The following is a 21,506-nucleotide window of genomic DNA, read 5'->3' as shown; positions in this document are numbered from 1 at the left end:
CTGAGATGAATCTGTTCTACAGTAAATTCATCACTTAAACAACATTTGTGGTCTTCATCATCTAGGAGTACAACAATACTCTTGCTTCTACTTGTCACATCATTCACTTTCACGAATAGATTTGGCCATTGGTAACGAACATATTTTGGGCTGTATCAAATCTATAAAGTTCTTAACCAGAAATATCTCAGACCATGCGCCTCTGCTGATAGTTACAACTAAGTGAAGGAATCTACTGTGGGAAAATTCTGTGGTGCTTACAACCCTACTGGTTGCAAGTTATTAAAGGTTCCTCTACATCCCAAATTATGGAATATTTTTGTATAAATGAGGGATCAGCTGGAAGTAATGTGGTGTTGGATGTCACGAAAGCATATGCATTTGGAATTTGTATAAGAGAAATCAGTAAAATCAATTCCAAGTCACTGAAACAATCCATAGTCCATGAGCAGTACTGTGTATAACAAAAATCACAATGTCCTATAAACGCTGGCTATAGGCTGGCTTTCACAGGAGTACAGTCATTACAAGCACAGAGATCTTCAGCAAACCCCGGCTGTCATAGCCACCCATCAGCGCCCTGCGATCACATCAAGGATACGCTGAAGGACACATTGAATGACATAACCCCCTTCCCCGCGCTGGTGCACATCACATGCCGCTGTCAGATCTTCACAGTGGCATTTAACAGTTTACCAGGCACAGGCAGCGTTTGTGGTGAGAAAAAAAATACGCAGGTACAGCAGGATGTGAAACCCATTTTATTTTTGTAATTTTCTCAAATTTAAACCATAATGTCTTGGTATCCTCACCTGAGCATGAAGGTTAGTATTAGTACAGTTTAATTAAAAGAAGCACTCCTCCCATGAATATTTTTATCCTCTTAATATATGGCAATCATCATATTATATAGCACTGTGTACTTACAATTGCTCATTTTGCCTTTCTACCCAGTTAATTTTCCTCTTTTTCCATTAGGCCTATCACATGATTAAAAACCGACTAGCTGGATCCTTCTAAGCTCTATTTAAAAACAAGAGGACTATTTTCCCTTTGAGTCATGAGTTACTGCAAAAGTCCTTGGCAGGGGAAGGAGGGATCAGCTGGGTCAGGAGTTGAAGAGGGGAATGATTTCTGCAGGGCAAAGAGACTTTCTGTTTCTAAATACAGCAGAGAAAAATGTACTGGGTAGAAAGGGAAAATGAGCAATGGTAAGTACACAGTGGTATATAATATGATTGCAATATATTAAGAGGATAAAAACTTTGATGGGAGGAGTGATTCTTTAAATTAGTGATATGTATTGAAGTAAACAATGCCCTACAATTTCAATGTCCTACCAATGTGAAAAAATGTAAAATGCCTGACCAACTGAATGGCCTACAAATGTGTTAAGTAAACTATGCCTGACCAATTCAACTTCTCCCAGCTGTTTTTCCATTTGCAATTGTGTATTTTTTCATGAACTCTTATAACCTAGTTCACAGCTGAGCTTCATACTTAACCCCTTAAGGACTGGGTGATTTCTCGTTTTTGCAGTTTCGTTTTTTTTTCCTCCCCTTATTCCAAGAGCCATCATTTTTTTTTTTTCCATTGACTTAGCCGTCTGGAGGCTTGTTTTTTGCAGACAAGTAGTACTTTTGAATGACACCATTCATTTTATCATGTGATGTAATGGAAAGTGGGGAAAAATTCCAAGTGTGGCAAAATGGGAAAAAAAAAAAAAGTGCAGTTCCACAATTTTTTTCTTTATTTATGGCGTTCATTTTACTGTAAAAATGGCAATATGATTCTCACTATGATTATGCAGATACCAAATATGTATTGTTTTTGTTTTATATAAGTGGTGAAAATAAATTCCGAAATTTGTTAAAAAAAATAAATAAATTTTGGATTGTCGCCATTTTCTGAGAGCCAGTAACTGTTTACATTTTTGGGATATAAGGCTATGTGAAGGGCTTGTTTTTTGTGCCCAGAGACAGGTTTTTATTGATATCATTTTGGGGTAGATACGATGTTTTGATCGCCTCTTACTACTTTTTTTTTCCAGTTACAGCTGCAGAAAAAACAAAATTATGGTGTTTTTTTTTTTTTTTCTTGTTATCCCGTTTACCGATCGTATTAATTTTATTTTATATTTTGATGCATCAGAGTTTTCCCGAACACATCAATACCAAATGTGTGAATTTTTTAAATTAATTTTTAATTTAGTAGAATTATAGTAGAACCATAGGGCCAAAATGAAAAAACTTGGACAGAGTCGCTGGCCAACCAGTAAACAGTACAATGGGCTACACATAGTCCTCCATACAGAATAATGGGCCCCACGGAGTCCTCCAGGCCGCGTAATGGGCCCCACGGAGTCCTCCAGGCCGCGTAATGGGCCCCACGGAGTCCTCCAGGCCGCGTAATGGGCCCCACATAGGGTTGGCGGTTCTGGTGTCGCGGGCCAGAGTTTGACATGTATGCCTAAGAGGCAGAAAATGACTGATTAAATCAGCCATTATCTGCCGGGAAAGATGCAGTCTTGGCTTCTGAGCCGGCATCAAAGGCAGTGAGACCACTTATGACTCACATAAGGGTTAAAGCCAGATTTTTTTTTTTGTTTAGAATAGTCACTATATTTTCAAACATAAAAATCTTTTTCCCCTAATTTGATGAAATTACCCTTTTTTCTAACAACATTTAATGGGGTCACATACATCTTGCATTGGTGGCCTAAGGCTATGTGCCCACGATGCAGAAATGCTGCATATTTTTTTACGCTTCTCACTGGCAGGAAAAACGCATGCGGTTTTTCCCGCCAGGTAGATGCATTTTTGCATGCATTTCTGCATGCGGGTTATCAAGCACTTTCCAAGCGATTTTAACATCACTTGGAAAAGTGCTTGACAACTTGTTCATACTATATAAATCCATGCAACCGGCATGTATTTATAGTAGTGTGACCAAGTTAGTAGTTAAAAAAAAGAATAAGAATGGTAAAAATTAAAAAAAAAAAAAAAGTTTATACTTACCTTCCGATGTCCTCCCGGTGTTCTCTCCGCTGCGTCCGGTGTCTTGCAATGCTCGCGGTGGTGTGAAGGACCTGCGGTGACATCATTGAGTCATGTGACAGGTCCTTCACAACAGCGCGAGCATTGCAAGACACCGGACGCAGCGGAGAGAACACAGGAAGGACATCGGAAGGCGAGTATAATCTTTTTTTTTTTTTTTTTTTTTTTTTTTTTACAGTTTCTATGGTACCCAGGTCTGGATGAGAGTCTCCTTTTCTCCAGACCTGGGTACCATCCGCACATTGAACCGTGTGATATCCGCATGTACAGATGTAGTCATGCGGATGTCACGCGGTCCAATGCAAGTCAATGGCGGCGATTACGCTGCGTGTCCATTAATTTTGCTGACACGCAGCGTAATCGCCGCCATTGACTTGCATTGGACCGCCTGACATCCGCATGACTACATCTGCGGATTTTTGAGCGCAGCATAAACGCTGTGGAAAAATCCGCAGCATGGGCATAGACATTGCGGCTTGTCATTGGGGACCATGGGGGGCGGATTACCAGCAGTTTCCCAAGTGTTTATGCAGCATAGTGGGCACACAGCCTAACACCTTGTATTGTTCCTGTTGCCAAGGTGGAAGCAAAGCTGAACTTTGGGATCCTGCAAAACAGCAAAAAAAGGACAACAGCAGGAAAACCTGCTTTTCGTCTGCAGCTTCTTTACTGCCAAGATCACAGGATAAGCCTGCAGCCAGAAAGCAAGGTGTGAACATAGCCTAGATGTGAAGTGCAGCTCTGCCAGCCAGCCTGCTCCCCACAGACACAACCGCTCCTGATGATGAGTGCCAGTCGGAGGCGTGACTCAGATCTCGCCACTGACGTCATGACGCAAGGGGAGGAGTTCGGGTGTCGGCGGATGACAGTGGGAGGAACCGGAGAAAGGAAAAAATAGCAACATCCGGGAACCTGGCAGGCACAGGAGCGAGGCGCAAAATGGCGGCCCGGAACTGAGAGAGAACTTTAGAAGTTGGCGGTGAGTAAGTGCAGAGCGTAGAGGAACGGAGCGACCGGGAGTTACTGACGCTGCTGAGGCGGCATCCAGTGGCTGCGGTGTCACGGGTGCGGGAGACCGAGCACCGGTGTGAGAGGGAGACGACGGTTCTCGCCCGCAGCTTCCATTAGAAGGCGGAGAGCAGTGTAACGCATCCGGTGGTGCTGGCCGGTCCTCCGCCCGGAATGTGCACCGCCCCAGCTGGACGCTGAGCCGCCGTCTGTGTCATGGAACTTTATTAGCAGCGCCTGGAAGTGAACAGCGCGCACGTCCTCAACAAAGAGCCCGGAGTGCGGGGCGGCTGCCCGGTGTGGCGCCCCACAGACTGTACACCGCGGAGCAGCCTGACTGATGGCGCTGCCCCGGCCACTGTGGTCAGGACATGGACGGGCCCTGTTCCCAGGCAGTCATGTCTCCCAGCGTCTATGTAGGAAGCTGATCAGCTTAGAGTGCTGCAGAGAAGTCTGACCTCCCCGCGCGCAGCCTGCGGACCTCCCCGCGCGCAGCCTGCGGACCTCCCCGCGCGCAGCCTGCGGACCTCCCCGCGCGCAGCCTGCGGACCTCCCCGCGCGCAGCCTGCGGACCTCCCCGCGCGCAGCCTGCGGACCTCCCCGCGCGCAGCCTGCGGACCTCCCCGCGCGCAGCCTGCGGACCTCCCCGCGCGCAGCCTGCGGACCTCCCCGCGCGCAGCCTGCGGACCTCCCCGCGCGCAGCCTGCGGACCTCCCCGCGTCAAATCGGGCAAATTGCATATTAAGTTTATGGTGCACACTTATTACGATGGACTCCATTTTACGTCCCTGGGCCTAGTCATGAGATGGATCCCTCTCTCCAGCCGTATTGTTTTATTGTGTTAATGACATAGAGGGGTATATGGTTTGCATGTTTGTGTAAGTGCAGGACTAGGTTATGAAAGGTGAGATTGAACATACTTGATAAAATGTTCTGGCTTATATTGATGCAGCATTGCTGATCTTGTAATATGATATGTATGTTAATGTGTCTGTTTTTTTTTACATCCCAGGTGGATTTCACTACATCTTACAGTACTGGAAAGACCATCTCCCATCACAACCGATCCTGTTGAGTCTGCTCAATACAACTGAGTGTCAGATTTAGCTTTGTCTCTCTAAGAAGTCACACAGATACATGTGTTTTCATGAAGAGGGGGGAGAAACCAGAGGGCTACAGGCAGATGAGGCCTAAAACATTCCCAGCAAGCAATTGCCCAGGCAATAGCAAACAGATGCTGCTGGAAATACGCGAGAGCCTCCGCCATCTTCCCAAACCATCCGATGCAGGGAAGACTGAGCAAGGGCCAACTAAGGCTGAAGATCCGAGGCAGGGTCGGAATCCCCCTAAGTTTGTCACTTATCACAAAGCTTTGGCTGAGATTCGCAACTCTTTGCAACCTTTTGCCAACTCCACAAATGCGTCTCAGAGGGGTGGAAATGAAGTCAATCGAAAAATGCTCCATGACCTGCAGGCTGCAGGCTTTGATGAGGTGAGGCATCTAAAGCTCAAGCTCCATGTTAATCTGTACCTTAACGTTCAAGTCTGACTTTCTGCAAAACCTATAAATTAGACTGGAATTGGATGTGCAGTGTTTTTCAACCTAAAAAGCAGAAAATATGAAGGAAACACTTTGGTGTCAGTCTCAGGAGACCGTCACAAAATCTGCCTGTGTGACTCTAGCCTAAATGAATGCGGACACCTTTGGGGGCATTTTTTAACTACAGGATAAGTGATAAATCTATTGATTGTTGGTAGTCTGACCGCTGGAAGCCCCACTGATCAGAGGAACTGGGCATTTTTATCCTCATGTGCCTTCTTGACAGACGCTATATTCATTCTCTATTGGGCTGCTGGAAAAAGCCAAGCATAACACTCCTCAGCCATATAGGGAGTGAGTAGAGTGGCGTTACTGCATATGCACTGCTACTTCATTCTAGCGGGGATTAAAGTACCCTGTTCTGCCGTTTAATGTCCAAGCTGTCAGACCCCGACCGATCAACAAGTTACCAACTATCCTGCGAGTAGAGGATAACTTATCTTCACCAGACAGCTCCTTCTCAAGTTCTGATAATGCCTGCTCTAGTTCTTCTAATTAGATGCAATATATCAGTGGTTAAGAACAAAAATATCAAACTTTACGAAGACAGTTCTCACCTGCAATCGGGAATCCCATGTTTTCTGTTTTACTGTAGGAACAGACAAATGGAATTCATGTCCAAACGGATCAGTTTTGTAACTGATACATATGGAAGGAAAGGGGCCCTATTGACTGCTGTGGGGACTGTTTGACTTCTGTTATGAATGAAACAGACCAATGGCATTCTGGAATGCAGATGTGAATACTGCTTTAAGGCCCCCTTAAACATTATTCAGCAGTTGGTGAATGTTCGTTCATCCGACATCTATCTTTTACCTTGAGCAATATTATGACTGTGCTCAAACTCAGGCTCCAGCAGGGTTACAGAGTGCATGTTCGATGGAAAGCTTGAGCATGTGAATGGCCATGTATTATGTAACTGGTTTGAAATGAGGAAGAGCCTTTACCTGTAACTATAAGACTACAACAAATATGTAAATCTGATACCTTCGTAAGGATATAAATCTGTTGTCTCAAACGAAAATGGGATCCACGGCCACTCGGAGAAATCCTGTTAGGGTGAGGGCCACATTGTTAACTTCAGGCTGGGGCTACACGGTGACTTTGAATGGGGCCTGTTTGTCTGTTGCAGCCAAAGAGTGAAAAGAATTAATCTGATCGGTAAACGAGAGAAAAAATCAAGACCCCAGAATTAAGGGGCTTTTTTTGGTCGCCACAACATTACAATAACGGGCGATCAAAACATTCTTACCTTACCCCAAAATGGTATCAATAAAAACGTCAGCTCGGCGTGCATAAAATAAGCCCTCACCCAGCCCCAGATCCAGAAAACTGAAGACGCTACAGGTCTCTGAAAACGGTACCGTTTTTTTTTTTTTTTTTTTTTAACAAACTTTGTATTTTTTTTCACCACTTAAATAAAAAAAGAACCTATGCATGTTTGGTATCTGTGTACTAGTACTGAACGGGAGAATCATAATGGCAGGTCAGTTTAAGCATTTAGTGAATATGGTAAAAAAAAAACCCTGTGGAATTGCCCTTTTTTTTGCAATTTCACTGCCCTTGGAAATTTTTTCCTGTTTTCCAGTGCACGATATGGTAAAATCAATGGTGCTGTTCAAAATTACAACTCGTCCCTCAAAAAGCAAGCCTTTAAACGGCCATATTGACCGAAAAATAGAAGTTATGTCTCTAGAAAGAAGAGGAGCAAAAAAGAGCCGCGGCGTGAATGGGTTAAGGTGTGTAAAATGCTCTCTGTACTTAATTACTGCTGTTTGTTTTAATTTTCACCTTTGCTTTGCAGGATATGGTGATCAGAGCTTTACATCAGACTAATAGCCGCAGCATAGAAGCCGCGATTGAATATATCAGCAGGATGAGTTGTCAGGATTCTTATAGGGAAACGCCTGCAAGAACACACAATACGGGAATGATACCTTCAGGTAAACTCTGATTTTTAGTGTAACATTTATTACATGCTCTGACAAATGTCTTTGATTAAGGAATTCTGGGGTTTTGAAAATCCTCAAAGCTGCCATCCTTGTTGCATCCTCCTAGTTCTGTCATTTTCAAACCCTCTTGTATGCAAGAAAAAAAGGGTGAAACTCTTAGAGTATGTTCACACGGCATCTTTTTCAGGCGGATTCTGCCGAGAACCCCCCTGAGAAAAGTGCTAAGAAAGCACTATAACGAATGAAAAAATGCAGGGTAATGTCAAAAGGACTTGCTGATGATTTGTTCTGTCTTAATAAGCTTTTAAACCACTTCAGGCTTCCAAATCAGTTAAATAAAGAGACTGGTCCACTCCTCTGCCAGCTTCTGCTTGAAAGTCACTCACTATTAATAACAAAAAAATTAAATGCTGTTTGCAAGGCCACTGCAGCAGATGTCGGCAGACGTCAAAAAAGACTATTTGAAGAAAAGACTGCTGCCATTTTCTTGAAGCTTTTTTTTTGCAGAAGAAAACTCAGCGGGTCTGCTTTTGTCTAAAGATGCTGTGTGCACATACCCCTATGGAAAAAGCTGACACACTGATGAAAATACTTGAATAAAATCCAGTGAGCAATATCTGATTTGTTGGCCAGTTTGGGAAAAAAAAATCTTTAAATGCTTCTAGAATAGTATGATTGCGTTTTATCACAAACAGAATATTTAACTTGTGTATAGTATTGTCAAGAGAACCTGCCATCTTATTCATGCAGCTCAAACCATGGGCAGCATGGATCAGTCTAGTTGCATGATTGCAGCCAAGTATATTTTTCTCTGAAATGCTCCCAACTTTCCAGACAAAATATACTTAAAAGAGCTGATGCTGCCCCCAGCTGGCGGCTCCCAGCGCTGCTAGAGGTGGTCTCTTAATTAGCGAGAGACCTGTTAATCACCTAGAGTGGAATAGAGTAGACTTGGAAGAGTCTTCCTGGGGCTATGGTCCCAGCTGGATCTTTAAAGTATATGTTCTCTGACACACCAGGACATTTCAGAGAAGGATTTATCTGGCTGCAATCATGCAGCCAGACTCTGATTTATTAAGCCAGCGAGTTAGCCTGAATCAGATGACATGTTCCCTTTAATAAAAAGACCTGATTTAAAAAGTGTTTGGAACAGTGGTCCCCAACCTTTCTGATCTTGAGCCACATTTAGGTCTAAGAGTCTTGAGCCACATCCAGCTCCCGCCCCCATATTGTAGGCCAAAGCTTTTTCACAAAAATCACATGGAAGCAGTATACCAAGATCCAGAGGTTTCCACAATACCTCCATTTTTTAGTATTCTCGCATCATTCACTCCCACTACACTGTTGAATCCAACTTCAAGCACCTCCTCTGCCAGTTATCATCATCCGGTCTCCAGCTTACCAAACTAATTTATTTCTAAACCCCAATATGCACATTTAGATCTGCTCTTTTCTGGAGGGCTAATCACAAAATTCACCATCTGGAGACCTGCTCTTCATAGTTGTTTGCTAGACCTGGTGCTAATGCACCAAGCTGGCTGGCAGTGATGAGCCACACATGATGGGCTTGCGAGCCACATGTGGCTCCCGAGCACAGGTTGGGATTCCTGGTTTAGAATATCAACATATATTAGGCATGTACGTCAATTAAACAGATGTCTTGATCTCCAGATATCTGCATCGTTTCTAGGAATTCCACCTCTGGTTGGAGATGGACAAAGTAAAGCACCCCCTGTGCCTGCATGTGACCAGTGCTGTCTGACAGGGGCTGACTCAGTCTATAAGCCAGCCTCTACTCTACTTGTGTATCTGCGGTGAAGGAGAAGAGTTAATTTTGGTATTAAAGTGAGCGATCAGCCACATACTACTTTGGTTACATGCTGCACAGAAGAACCTCTCCAGTGTCTCCACCCAAGTTGGTGTATAAAGCAGTCTTGTCTGCCTCCGCAGCATCAGAAGCTCTGAAATCAGAACAACCCACTATCGTAAGCATGGTTTTCAAGATCCCAGCATGTACTAAACCTATAAACGCCCTGATCAAGGCTGAGTGGCTGACTGCTCTCAGGGGCATGTAGGAGGTAGGAGGGTGTCATATTGAATTGTCATGAGGCCTTTCAAATTGTAGTTGCTTACAGCTTAGACCATCAATATATTCATTACATGAGAGAATTCATAGTTATAGTAGCAGACTGTCTATGAAGATGTTATTTTGCACTTTTTTCCTTTTAGAGGTTGTATGGAAAAACTACTGCTACAGAATCTGTTAATCCGGCAGCTACCAGATCTGTTAACACGTTTGACAATTTAATTTTTCAGGTAATATTCAGCATTCCATTAATCGCCGGCAGAGCTGGAAAGGGTCAAAGGAGTCCTTGGTCCCCCCTAGACACATATCACCATTGTCTGACAGTGTTGTTTATGGGGCATCAGAAATTCAGAGTGCACAGGCAGAGATGGGAAGGCCTTTGTCTGGATCAGGACTTCCATCATTTGCTCAGGCTCTACCAGTAAATGGCCAGAGAGTCAATCCTCCACCTCCACCACAAGTCCGAAGTGTTACTCCACCACCACAGCCTCCACCCAGAGGCACCGCTCCATCCCCACAATCCTGGGAACCAAACTCGCAGACAAAGCGTTACTCTGCTAATATGGATTTCGTTATCTCCCGCATTTCTCCAGTTCCACCAGGAGGTTGGCAAGAGCCATATCCACCTCCAAATATGAACTCTGCACAGATAATGAACGCTCAGTCCCAGGCACAGAGATCTATTAATCCTGTTCCTGTAGGAAGACAGCCCATTATAATGCAGACATCCAGCACTAGCAAGTTTGGTTATCCCGGGAGGCCTGGCATGCAAAATGGTAATGCACAGCCTGAATTTATCACACACCAGGGCAATAACAATGTGGGCTGGAGCCAGCCACCACCGTATGCTATGTCAAATGGCCCAAACAGCACAGCATTGCAGATGCCAGGGGGTAATGGACCAATGTCTCCGTCTGCTTATAATAATGGAAATCTTCCCTCTTCTATGCTAGTACCAAATCGAAATAGCCACAACTTGGATATGTACAACCTGGGCATCCCAGGCCATCCAACTTCATGGCCTCAGTCCTCTTCAGCCCAGTCCCCCCAAGGAAATCATGACATGCCATCATGGCAAAATAATATCCCTGTACGGTCCAACTCTTTCAATAATCCAATGGCAGTTCGCCAGGTACATCCTGCTAACACTCAACCTTCTGCCACTACTGTGACTGCAATCACTCCGGCTCCTATACAGCAGCCTGTAAAGAGCATGCGGGTGTTAAAGCCAGAACTTCAGACTGCATTAGCACCAGCACATCCGTCATGGATGACCCAGAGTGTACAGCCAGGACACTACTCAGAAGTCACTGTACACGGCAATCCTCTGCTGACACCGCAACCAGAAGCACCCAATTACCAGGGGCCACCACCACCGTACCCAAAGCACTTACTGCAGCAAAACACAGCCGGTTACGAGGCCGCTCTGATATCTGGCAAAGACGAGATTCCTGTGTCTTGCAGTATCCAAGAAGAAAGGGATAAAATAAATGACAGTCCTGGGGAAAGCACAGAAAAAGAGATCACTACATCGCCTGTTCCTGTAAGGAAAAATAAGCGGGATGAAGAGAGAAGGGAGTCTCGCATCCAGATCTATTCTCCTCAGGCATTTAAGTTCTTCATGGAGCAGCATGTGGAAAATATACTGAAATCCCACCATCAACGACTGCACCGAAAGAAGCAGCTGGAAAACGAAATGTGTCGGGTAAGAATACAGCTTTCTGTGTATTTCTGAGAGCAGTGTGAAAGTAACCCAGAGACCTATAACGTTATGGCATATCGCTAGATTAGTCTGTAACATGATACGTGGTATGCGTTTGCCCTCTGGGACCCTAATCCATGCAGAGAATAGAGACAGAGGGCACTCGCTGTGCAGGAAACTGCGAGCTAGTAATAGAAAATCTGTAGAATGTCAATCACTCTTATGGAAAACTTCTTTAAAGTGGACCTAGCACCAGGTCCAAAGTAGCCATTTTTTGCTCATTGCATTCATGCCTCTCCTCTGCATATTCCTCCTCTTCTTTTTTTTTTTTTATTATTATTTTTTTATTATTTATTTATTGTTTTTCTTTTAAAACCGCCAAACTGTTCAGAGATATGTGCCTTTGTATTTAGTGATAGGTTTTTATGGTCTTCACCAAAGGGGCGTGGCTCACTGTTTCTAATGCAGTTCAGCCTAAGCCACACCCCCTTGTAAAGACTATAATAATTAGCACAAAATAGGCTCATGTCTCTGAAACTGCATGGCATGGGCAATCCTAATCTTTTATAGTCTTACCACAGAAAGCTTGCCAGTAAGGATTGTTCTCCATTCCATTACGAGACCTGGATGTTCACAACTGAAGTATAATAGTTTACTTAGACCATCTATAGCCATGGCCAAAAGTTTTTGCTAAGTTTGCTGCAGTGTTTGTAGATCTTTTAGTCAGATGTTTCGATGGTTACTGAAGTACAATTAGGCTATGTGCCCACGATGCAGAAATGAAGCAGAAAATTTCTGCAGCATTTCTGCATCTCCCTGGCAGAAAAAAACGCATGCAGATTGTGCATGCGTTTTTCCTGCAGAATACATGCGGATCCACATGCGGGTTCACATGCGTTTCCGCATGCAGATTGACAAGCACTTTCCAGGCGATAGCATCACTTGGAAAGTGCTTGACAACTAGGTCACACTGTATAAATCCATGCAAACGGCATGGATTTATACAGTGTGAACCGTAAAAATTAAAACAAATAAAGCTATACTCACCCCCGATGCCCGGCGTGGCTGCAGCGCTGCTTCTGGCTGGTTCCCAGCTGCCGGCATATCGCGAGACAGAGCGGTGAAGGGCCTGCGGTCACATGACTGTGACGTCACCGAAGGTCCTTCAGCGCTGCTGGCATTCAGAGAGAAGACGCCGGACAGGTGAATATAAACTTTATTTGTTATTTTATTCTTTTTTTACAGGTACAATGGTACCCAGGTCTGGATGAGAGTCTCCTCTCCTCCAGAACTGGGTACCATCCGCACATAGAGACGCATAGAAGCCGCTTGTAAAAATGTACAGTCGCGGTTTCTATGCGTCTCAATGCAAGTCAATGGCGGGAGTTCCGCTGCGCTTCCGCAAAATTAAATGACATGCTGCGGATTTTTGTACGCAGCATAAACGCTGCGGAAAAATCCGCAGCATGTGCATAGAACATGCGGAATCCCCTTGGGGACCATGGGGTGCGGATTACCTAGCGTTTTACAAGCGTTTCCGCTGCGGAAATTCCGCAGCATAAACGCTTGGAAAACGCTACGTGGGCACGCAGCCTTAGGACTTGTTCAAACGTTGCATTTTTTTTTTTTTTTTTTTTTTTTTTTTTTTTTTTTTTTACACACATTTTTTTCTGCAAGAAAAACACATCATTTTCCAGTACCAGCAAAGTGAATGAGATTTCTAAAATCTCAAGCACATACTGCATACTTTCTTTGTGGCAGGTTTGAACCATCTAAGCATTTTTTTCAAATCTGCTGTATGTCAATTCTTTCAGCGTTTTTTCAGCATTTTTCACCCATTCAAATGAATAGGAAAAAATGCATCAAAAATACACCCAAAAAGCACATATTTTAAGCAGAGTTTTTCATGTCAACACTGGTTTCTGCTGCAGAAAAATCTGCAACTACTTGACGTGTGCACATAGTTTTACTGTGTTGACCCTTATTTTTCAAGACCTCTGCAATTCGCCCTGACATTCAGGATATTGTCCTCTGGGCCAAATGCTGATTGATGGCAACCCAATCTTGTCTAATCAGTGCTTGGAGCTCCTCATAATTTCTGTAGTTTTGTTTGTCCACCTGCTTTTTGGGGATTGTCCACATGTTCTCAATGGGACATAGATATGGGGAGTTTCCTGGTCATGGACCAAAAATGTCAAATGTTTTGTTCACTTAGGCCACTTAGTTGTCACTTTTGCCTTGTGACATGGTCTCCATCATCTTGGAAAAAGCATTGTTCATCACCAAATAGCTCCTGGATGGTTGGGAGATGTTGCTCTCAGAGGATGTTTCAATGCCATTCTTTATTCCTGGCAGTGTTCTTAGGCAAAATTGTTATTGAGCCCACTCCATGGATGGAAATCATCACACATGAATGTTCTCAGAATGCTTTACTCTCGGCATGACACAGGTATCGCTCACTTTTTTTTTTCTCTGGACAATCGTGCTTCTAGATATTCCATACAATCTGAAGGGGGCTTCATCAGAGAAAATAACTTAGCTGAAAGTACAGGGATTGGACTGCTGAGTGGTTTTGGTGGTTCACACAGATGCCCTCTTGTGAATCTGGGATCTAGGATCAAAACATTAATATTTTGTCCATTTGAATTGTCTGATTGAAATGTTTCACTATTTTACTGCTAAACCTCTGAGTGCAGAATTTTTCTCTATGTTGAGTGCTGAGGGGTAGTTTTTTCTCTGATGAAGCCCCTTCAGACTGTTGGGAAATGTGGTAGAATGATTGTCTGGAGAAGAAAAAGTGAGCGCTGCCATGAGTTCTGTGTCATGCCAACAATAAAGAACCATGAGCCTGTTTATGTGTGTTTTTATCCATGTTGTTGGCTCATTCACATTTTTTCCTTAAAACAATGCTCTGAACAATTCATTGAAATGTTGGGTCCACAGCCAGAAAACTCTCCAGATCTCAAGCCCATTGAGAACCTGTGGTCAATCCTCAAAAGCAGGTGGACAAATAAAAACCCAGCAATTGTGATAAGCTCCCAGCACTGATTAGGCAAGAATTGGTTGCCATCAGCCAGGATTTGGCCCAGAAGCTGATATCCAGCATGTCCGGGCAAACTGTAGAAGTCTTCAAAAATAAGGGTCAGCACTGTAAATATTGAGTCTTTGCATAAACTTGATGGACTTGATAAAAGTGTAAAACGTATGAAATGCTTATTATACTTCAGTAACCATAGAAACATCTGACTAAAAGGCCTCAAATGTTTGGCCAGGACTGTACTTTGGATTTGTGTAGTATGCACAATTATGTTTAAATAATGGCAGTATTTATATATTTATAGCATTATTACTCTATTTTAATAAGGGAACTGTACTTTCAACAAACTTTGCATAAATCAATGATACAAATAAATAGAAGAAACTTTATATAATATTTATTATCAAACAAGTCGGTTTCATTCCACACTTATGAGACACTTCAAAACCCTTCCGGAACTTCCCATCCTCTCTGAAAAACAAATGATAAATGAATGTTGTTCAGACTAGACAGACTATAGTCTCACTGTAGTGTCATGTGACATAGCCCATGATATTGTATGTAGACGGTAAGGGGGAGGAAACAGGCAGAGGCAAACAAAGATGGTGATGAATTTTCTAACAAGCCTTTTTCTTCACCCCCACAGCAGATTCACATCCAAATAGCCCTGCTCTATAATATCCTCCATGTTGCTGTTGCTCTCGTTTCTGCATGCTAAAATATGAGTGAAGAGCAGGAATCTATCTGTGTGCTGTATATGACAGAGATCATAGCTGCTGGTTACCTCCCATCATCTCAGAATGAATTGCAAATTAAGAGATAGGCTGTAGGGGGACAACTGTAAGATGCAGGAGAGAAGTCATATAATGGCCAGAAATGGTGTTATTCCTCATGTACACAAGCAAGCTTAGCCTGAATAGTGACTTGAAAATACAGTTATCCTTTTACATTTATTTGCTGATTTCACTACTTTTTCTTCTTGAATGTTTGTCTGCTCTTAGATTTTCTATATCTCTTTTCCTCTTCCCCACACACTAACAGATAAGGTTGGAGCTTGGCTGAGCTCTTCAAGCCTCCATTACTGGGTAGGCAAGTAAACGTCAGCGCCATGGTGCATGACCTTCCTAGGCTGCTGCATGTGTATCCTACGTGATAGTAATGTAAGCATGAGGGTGACCATGTCACAGATCCCCCTTCCCCTACCTTGCACATGTAACTTCAAGCCTTAAAAACTCAGTCTTGTATGTTTGTGGTTATACGTTTATTTTGCACAACCATGTAACAACTACTCATTTTGTATGCATACTCATATGTATGAATTTTACCAAAGAGTTGCTTTGGGTTTTTCTCTTCACACTTTTACATTTTAGTTTTGAATAGTCTTATTTGGGGATTTTGTTGATGCTGGATAAAACTTACCTACAGAAATCTGCTTTCTGCGCAGATACACAAAGTTTATAAGGAAAACTTTTTAGAAAAAATGTGTCAGGTTTCTTACAGTGGAAGGTATCTGCACAAACTGAATTTCCCGGACTATGATCTTAATGTCCTATTCTTGTGAATGGCCACCACGATCAGATCTGTGACAGTGACTCGTGACCCCCACGGCCACCACGACTCAGCTGTTTGACATAGCAGCGGCTCTCTTAACATCACGTTCACACCTTCAATCAGCCGATGGGTGGTTGTGCCGGGAGTCAGATTTCCACCGATCTGATAGATGAGGTTCATTGTGCCTGACTTCCAATAGCAGAAATCTGATCATTTTGCATAACGGCATTGGTACATGGTCACAAACTGGTATCATTATAGGGGTATATCAGGCATACCCTCCTGCAGTAGTGGGGGAGAGGCGCAGCTTCACCTTCTCAAGTGCTGTTGCTTCAGCAGCTGTACTACCCAGTGAGTATTTTGCATGGGTCCTATGCTAATTAGTTGCGTCTGTCCATGCGTGATGTCATATCATGTAGGGGAAAATGCATGGACAACCCCTTTAAGATATTATAACATCATTTATTTATTTTTTACAGAAAGGAAATATACTTATTTTAATGTCTCCTTTTAAAAAAAATTGAATTCAATGGACCTTTTCTTGATGATAATGGTACTAAAACCTTTAACACTGGCATTTATCTTTTACTAGATATTAATCATAAAAAGTATATTATGAATGTGTTGACATTGAGTCATGTATAATAGTAAATATCCAGCATTGGATTATTGACACTTATAATGGTGTCATTTTCTTGGTAAATGTGCCCAGAACAGAATCATTATGGAGGTTCTAATAATAAAAAAAAAAAATGTTCTCATGTTATTACATTTTCAATAGGTGGGTTTGTCCCCAAATGCCCAAGATCAAATGAGGAAGATGCTTTATCAGAAGGAATCCAACTACATCCGACTTAAGAGAGCCAAAATGGAGAAATCCATGTTTGTGAAGATCAAAACTCTGGGAATCGGAGCCTTTGGGGAAGTGTGCTTAGCCAGAAAGACAGATACCAATGCGCTGTATGCAATGAAAACACTACGAAAGAAAGATGTGTTATTACGTAACCAAGTGGCCCATGTCAAGGCTGAGAGAGACATCTTGGCAGAGGCAGATAATGAATGGGTTGTCCGCCTGTACTACTCTTTCCAAGACAAAGACAACCTATACTTTGTCATGGATTACATTCCAGGTGGGGATATGATGAGCCTCCTCATACGGAAAGAGGTTTTCCTTGAAGATTTGGCTCAGTTCTACATAGCAGAGCTCACCTGTGCAGTTGAAAGTGTCCATAAAATGGGCTTCATTCACCGTGACATCAAACCTGACAATATCCTTATTGATCGCGATGGGCACATTAAACTCACCGATTTTGGCTTGTGCACGGGATTTCGATGGACGCATGATTCAAAGTACTATCAAAGCGGTAAGGGTTAAACATGACCTGAATTATGTTAAAGAATGTACACCAACTTGGAGAAATGCTTATAATAAACAGTAAAGGGGGTTATTCACTACTGATATGGGCCCAGGGTGGTGCTAATGTTAAATTTAAATCGAAAAAAAAAGTGCTGTCCCATACTGTAGCTGCTGATCGGCTGCAGCCTTAACATTCTGCCCAAGTTTCTCTTCCAGCTTGGATGGAGTGTCAGGGCTGCAACTGATTAGTGGCTGCAATACTGACCTTACCTCTCCTGACAAAAGGGAAAGCCAGGAGAGCAGCAGGGGGACACCAGCAGCAGTATAAAGTACCGTGTTTTTCTAATTAAAAGACTCCTACCCCCCCCCATCAAATTTGGAGGAAAGCGGGGGTGCGTCTTATAATACGAATGTAGCTTACCGGGGAGGCCAGAGCTGGGATGCTGCAGGCCAGAGCTGGGAGGAGGGGGTGTTTTACGGTGCGAGGCTGCGGCGGGCTCTGGGTTTTCAGAAAAAGGTAAGGAGTCCCCGCACTTCCCATCTTTTTCACTGCAGTGTACTTCAGGAAAATGGCTGCTGGAGGCAGTGCATGCACAGATTGAGATCTTCTCAATCTGCATGCTCCACCTCCGGCTGCCATTTTCCCGAAGTCCACCGTAGTGAAAAGGACGGGGAGTGCGGGGACTCCCAGCAATTTCTGAGAGCCTCGAGCCTGCAGCATCTCCCACTCCTGATGCTGCCAGCTTCTTGCAGCAGAGGCCCTACCTCCTGGGACCCCACTCCACCGCAGCTGCTCCTCTCTCACCCCCCGGTAAGCTACCGTAAAAGCCCCCCCCCTATTTTCCTCCCCAAAATTTGGGGTGCACTTTTAGTTATTTTTTTCCGTTTTCACTATCCTAGGCTTACTAATAAGGCATTTGAAAGAAGTAGACAGCCCCTTCAAATGGTGACTGGGATCTGCTCCAAAGAGTGCCTTGCTTTTGAAGGTCATATATTACACGAATACCTGAGTTTCAGCGGATGCAGCCCATGATAATGGCTTATTAGATAAGATGGACACATATAACATGTGTTGAGAGAATGCACATTCATGTAAAGTAATCCAACCTTTGCAAGTGTTCAGACCAGCAGTTAGCAAGCTTTGGTACTTGTACCATAGTTTTTTTTTTTTGTTTTTTTTTATATTTCTACTAAAAAGGTTGCTGCTTGACTATTTAAACCATTATGTACAAACCATGCAAATGGGGGGGTTGCTGGCCAAAATATTTCTGCCTGTGAATTTTACTTTTTTTTGTTTCTGCAGACTGGGAATCTAGATACTAATGAGGTTTGCCATCACCTGGCCACCATGCATTTTTTTTTGTAGTAGGGTTTTGACATTTATGGCATATCCTGTGATTGGTGACAAGTGCATAATCATAAAATAAAATCTCCTGCTTTTTATTCTTTGTTCTGGCAAAGGTGACCACCTGCGACAAGACAGCATGGATTTCAGCAGTGAATGGGGTGATCTGGAAAATTGCAGATGCAGTGACAGACCTAAGCCTCTGGAGTGGAGGGCGGCTAGACAGCATCAAAGGTGCTTGGCACACTCTCTGGTTGGCACCCCTAACTACATTGCACCAGAGGTTCTTTTGCGTACAGGTAAAGAGAAGTCTAATATGTATTGTCTGTTAAATGCACGTTAATCCAGATTTTCTCTTTTGCACGTCTCTCACTAGACAGCTTAATAGTAACTTTAAGCTGTCCTTTCACTACAGTGACAAATGATCATTTATGTACATTTGATATCTCCCTATATAATGTGGATATTGTATACATAGCTATCCTAGCAATACACTGTGGATCACGTTATAATGCTGCAGTATTTCAAACACCTTATCTGCCATTTGTTTTTAGTTATGGTGTCATAAAATAATGATCGTTTTACTATTGCAGGATACACACAGCTTTGTGATTGGTGGAGTGTTGGGGTGATACTTTATGAAATGCTTGTTGGGAAGGCTCCTTTCCATGCAGGGTCGCCACTGGAGACACAAATGAAAGTAAGAACAAAAAGATTTCTCATCACAAATCTTTGTACCAAGAAATCTCATCTAATTTGTTAATGTAATGCACTTCCAGACGTTCATTAATATTTTCAGTAAAGGGAACATGTAAGCTGCTTTTAGCTGCCTGAACCACGTCATCCAGGATAAACTCCGAAACGCTGCAGCATTTCAGACAACATGATTGAAAGCGCGGCTAGTGTTAAGATGACTAGCCAAAGAGGCAGATCCATACCCGCTCAGCTAGACTGACCGCTTTCTCTCTATATGTGTATAGGAAGAGACCTGTCTGTCTAGCTGAGAGGACGGGTTCATTTCAGCGGGGATATACCTCCTGGACTAGTCGCCTCATCCCCAGCCACACTTTCAGCTAGGTTTTTCTTTGAAATTATTATTATTATTATTAAAATGCTGTAGTGTTCAAGTAAAACATAGATGCTAGCTGTGCGGGAGCGTGTGATCCGGCCACTAAAAATCCAGTGACAGGTTCTGTGAAATATAATTAAAATTTTTATTTATTTCTTTAAGGTAATAAAATGGCAGACAACGCTTCATATCCCTCCCCAAGCCAATCTCTCACCAGAAGCCTCTGATTTAATTGTGAAGCTCTGCAGGGGCCCCGAGGATCGTTTAGGCAAGAATGGCGTTGATGATATTAAAGCTCACCCTTTTTTTAAGAGCATAGACTTCTCTAGTGACTTGCGTCAGCAACCTGCCTTGTATATTCCCACTATTACTCATTGCACGGACACTTCAAACTTTGACCCAGTAGATCCAGACAAACTGTGGAACGATGAAGACAAGGATGGAAATAAAAATGACACCCTGAATGGGTGGTATAAGAATGGCAAACACCCTGAGCATGCATTCTACGAGTTCACTTTTCGGAGGTTCTTCGACGATAATGGACACCCATACAACTATCCTAAGCCTTTTGAATATGACGATGGTGAAGCACAGGGGAATGGCTATCAACAGTCTGAAGTAGATGATTGTGGTCGTGGTGCAAAGAGACCTCCAAACAGGGACTTGGTATATGTATAAGAAGCCACAATTGGATTTATGGGATGACTTGTGTATGCTGTGGTGTGAGGCAAAGCTTGCTTCTTCTACTTTGGAAACCTGAAAAATCACAGAGGAGTTCGCTCATCGTGCGACCTGTAGTGCTTCAGCACTAGCGGCAAAATTCTAATCTTAATAAGAGATTTATTTAAGCAGTAGTTGTTGCTGCTCCTTATTTTAGAGTGATGCTGGAATTCATCCCCGCTCCATTTTATATCTAAAAAGAACATTTTTTTTTCTTGTCACAGCACCTTGTTTTTACGTGTCTGTGTTTTCAGATTACCCTTATGTTTTATTGGGAACATGGCATAGTTCTTCAGAATGGAGTAAAGGGTTTAATTTAATTTTAAACTGTAAAGGTACAAGTTTTGCAAGACAATGAGGGACATTTATATATATATATAAAAAAAAGTTCATTAAAATTCTCATAATGGTTATATATATCAATTTATGTATTTATGTAATTTCAATTATTTATAAGACCTCCATAAAGAAAAAAAAAATCAAATTGATGTTTGGGACATCTGGATCCTATAAAGTATGGGTTCTCCGATATCATTCATGAAAAGAAATCCACTGAACCGTTTCTACCAAAAGCAGTCACTTGGGAATAGCACGTCCATATTAAAGGTTATGGAATATTTATTAAAGTTGCATTGGTTCTGCTTCAATCACAGTAAATTTGGTATGATTGTATCCTGTTAGTTTTTTGCATTCAAGAGATGTTGTTTTTTGTTTTGTGGTTATTTTTTGCCCAAAATGCAGATGACTGTCTTCTTTTTAGACTTCATGTTGATGGTTTATTCTTCTTATAGTGGTGTTCCGGCACTCCTCACTTCCACATCAAAGGTGAGCTGTTGCTATTGAAGCTACAGCTGCTGAGATGTATGAACAGTCAGCAGGTATCATGCACCTATCTTGTTCATTAGAATAGGACATGTTGACGATCATATTGAAGTCTTAGGAGGTGTGGGGTGTTGTAATGGCATTGACACCGCTAACCTCCAATGTGTAAGTGAATAGCATCATTGGCAGCTGCTCACCTTC

At 42.8% G+C, this 21,506-nt stretch overlaps 1 protein-coding gene across 1 annotated transcript; it reads left to right on the top strand.

Annotated features, from left to right (window-relative positions):
- Positions 1–3,899: 3,899 nt before the first annotated feature.
- On the top strand, positions 3,900–21,114 carry LATS1 (large tumor suppressor kinase 1). The gene is made up of 8 exons (XM_073671405.1): positions 3,900–4,035; positions 5,077–5,556; positions 7,469–7,607; positions 9,933–11,407; positions 16,774–17,356; positions 18,811–18,993; positions 19,288–19,394; positions 19,926–21,114. Exons 2-8 carry the CDS (start codon positions 5,212–5,214, stop codon positions 20,439–20,441), a joined length of 3,348 nt encoding a protein of 1,115 aa, XP_073527506.1. The 5' UTR covers positions 3,900–4,035; positions 5,077–5,211; the 3' UTR covers positions 20,442–21,114.
- Positions 21,115–21,506: the final 392 nt, after the last annotated feature.

The sequence above is a fragment of the Phyllobates terribilis genome, unplaced genomic scaffold, assembly GCF_046119375.1.
Source record: "Phyllobates terribilis strain yellow unplaced genomic scaffold, ASM4611937v1 Scaffold_3__8_contigs__length_932513732, whole genome shotgun sequence".
Classification (NCBI taxonomy): domain Eukaryota; kingdom Metazoa; phylum Chordata; class Amphibia; order Anura; family Dendrobatidae; genus Phyllobates; species Phyllobates terribilis.
The sequence above is the reverse complement of the archived record's forward strand: the minus strand, read 5'-3'. Positions and strand labels throughout refer to the sequence as shown.

Excerpts from the sequence above, each read along its gene's own strand:
- LATS1 (XM_073671405.1), top strand. The coding sequence starts at position 5,212 with ATGAAGAGGGGGGAGAAACCAGAGGGCTACAGGCAGATGAGGCCTAAA. Across the intron at positions 11,408-16,773 it reads TGGAAAACGAAATGTGTCGG|GTGGGTTTGTCCCCAAATGC; the intron begins GTAAGAATACAG and ends CATTTTCAATAG. Across the intron at positions 18,994-19,287 it reads AGAGGTTCTTTTGCGTACAG|GATACACACAGCTTTGTGAT; the intron begins GTAAAGAGAAGT and ends TTACTATTGCAG.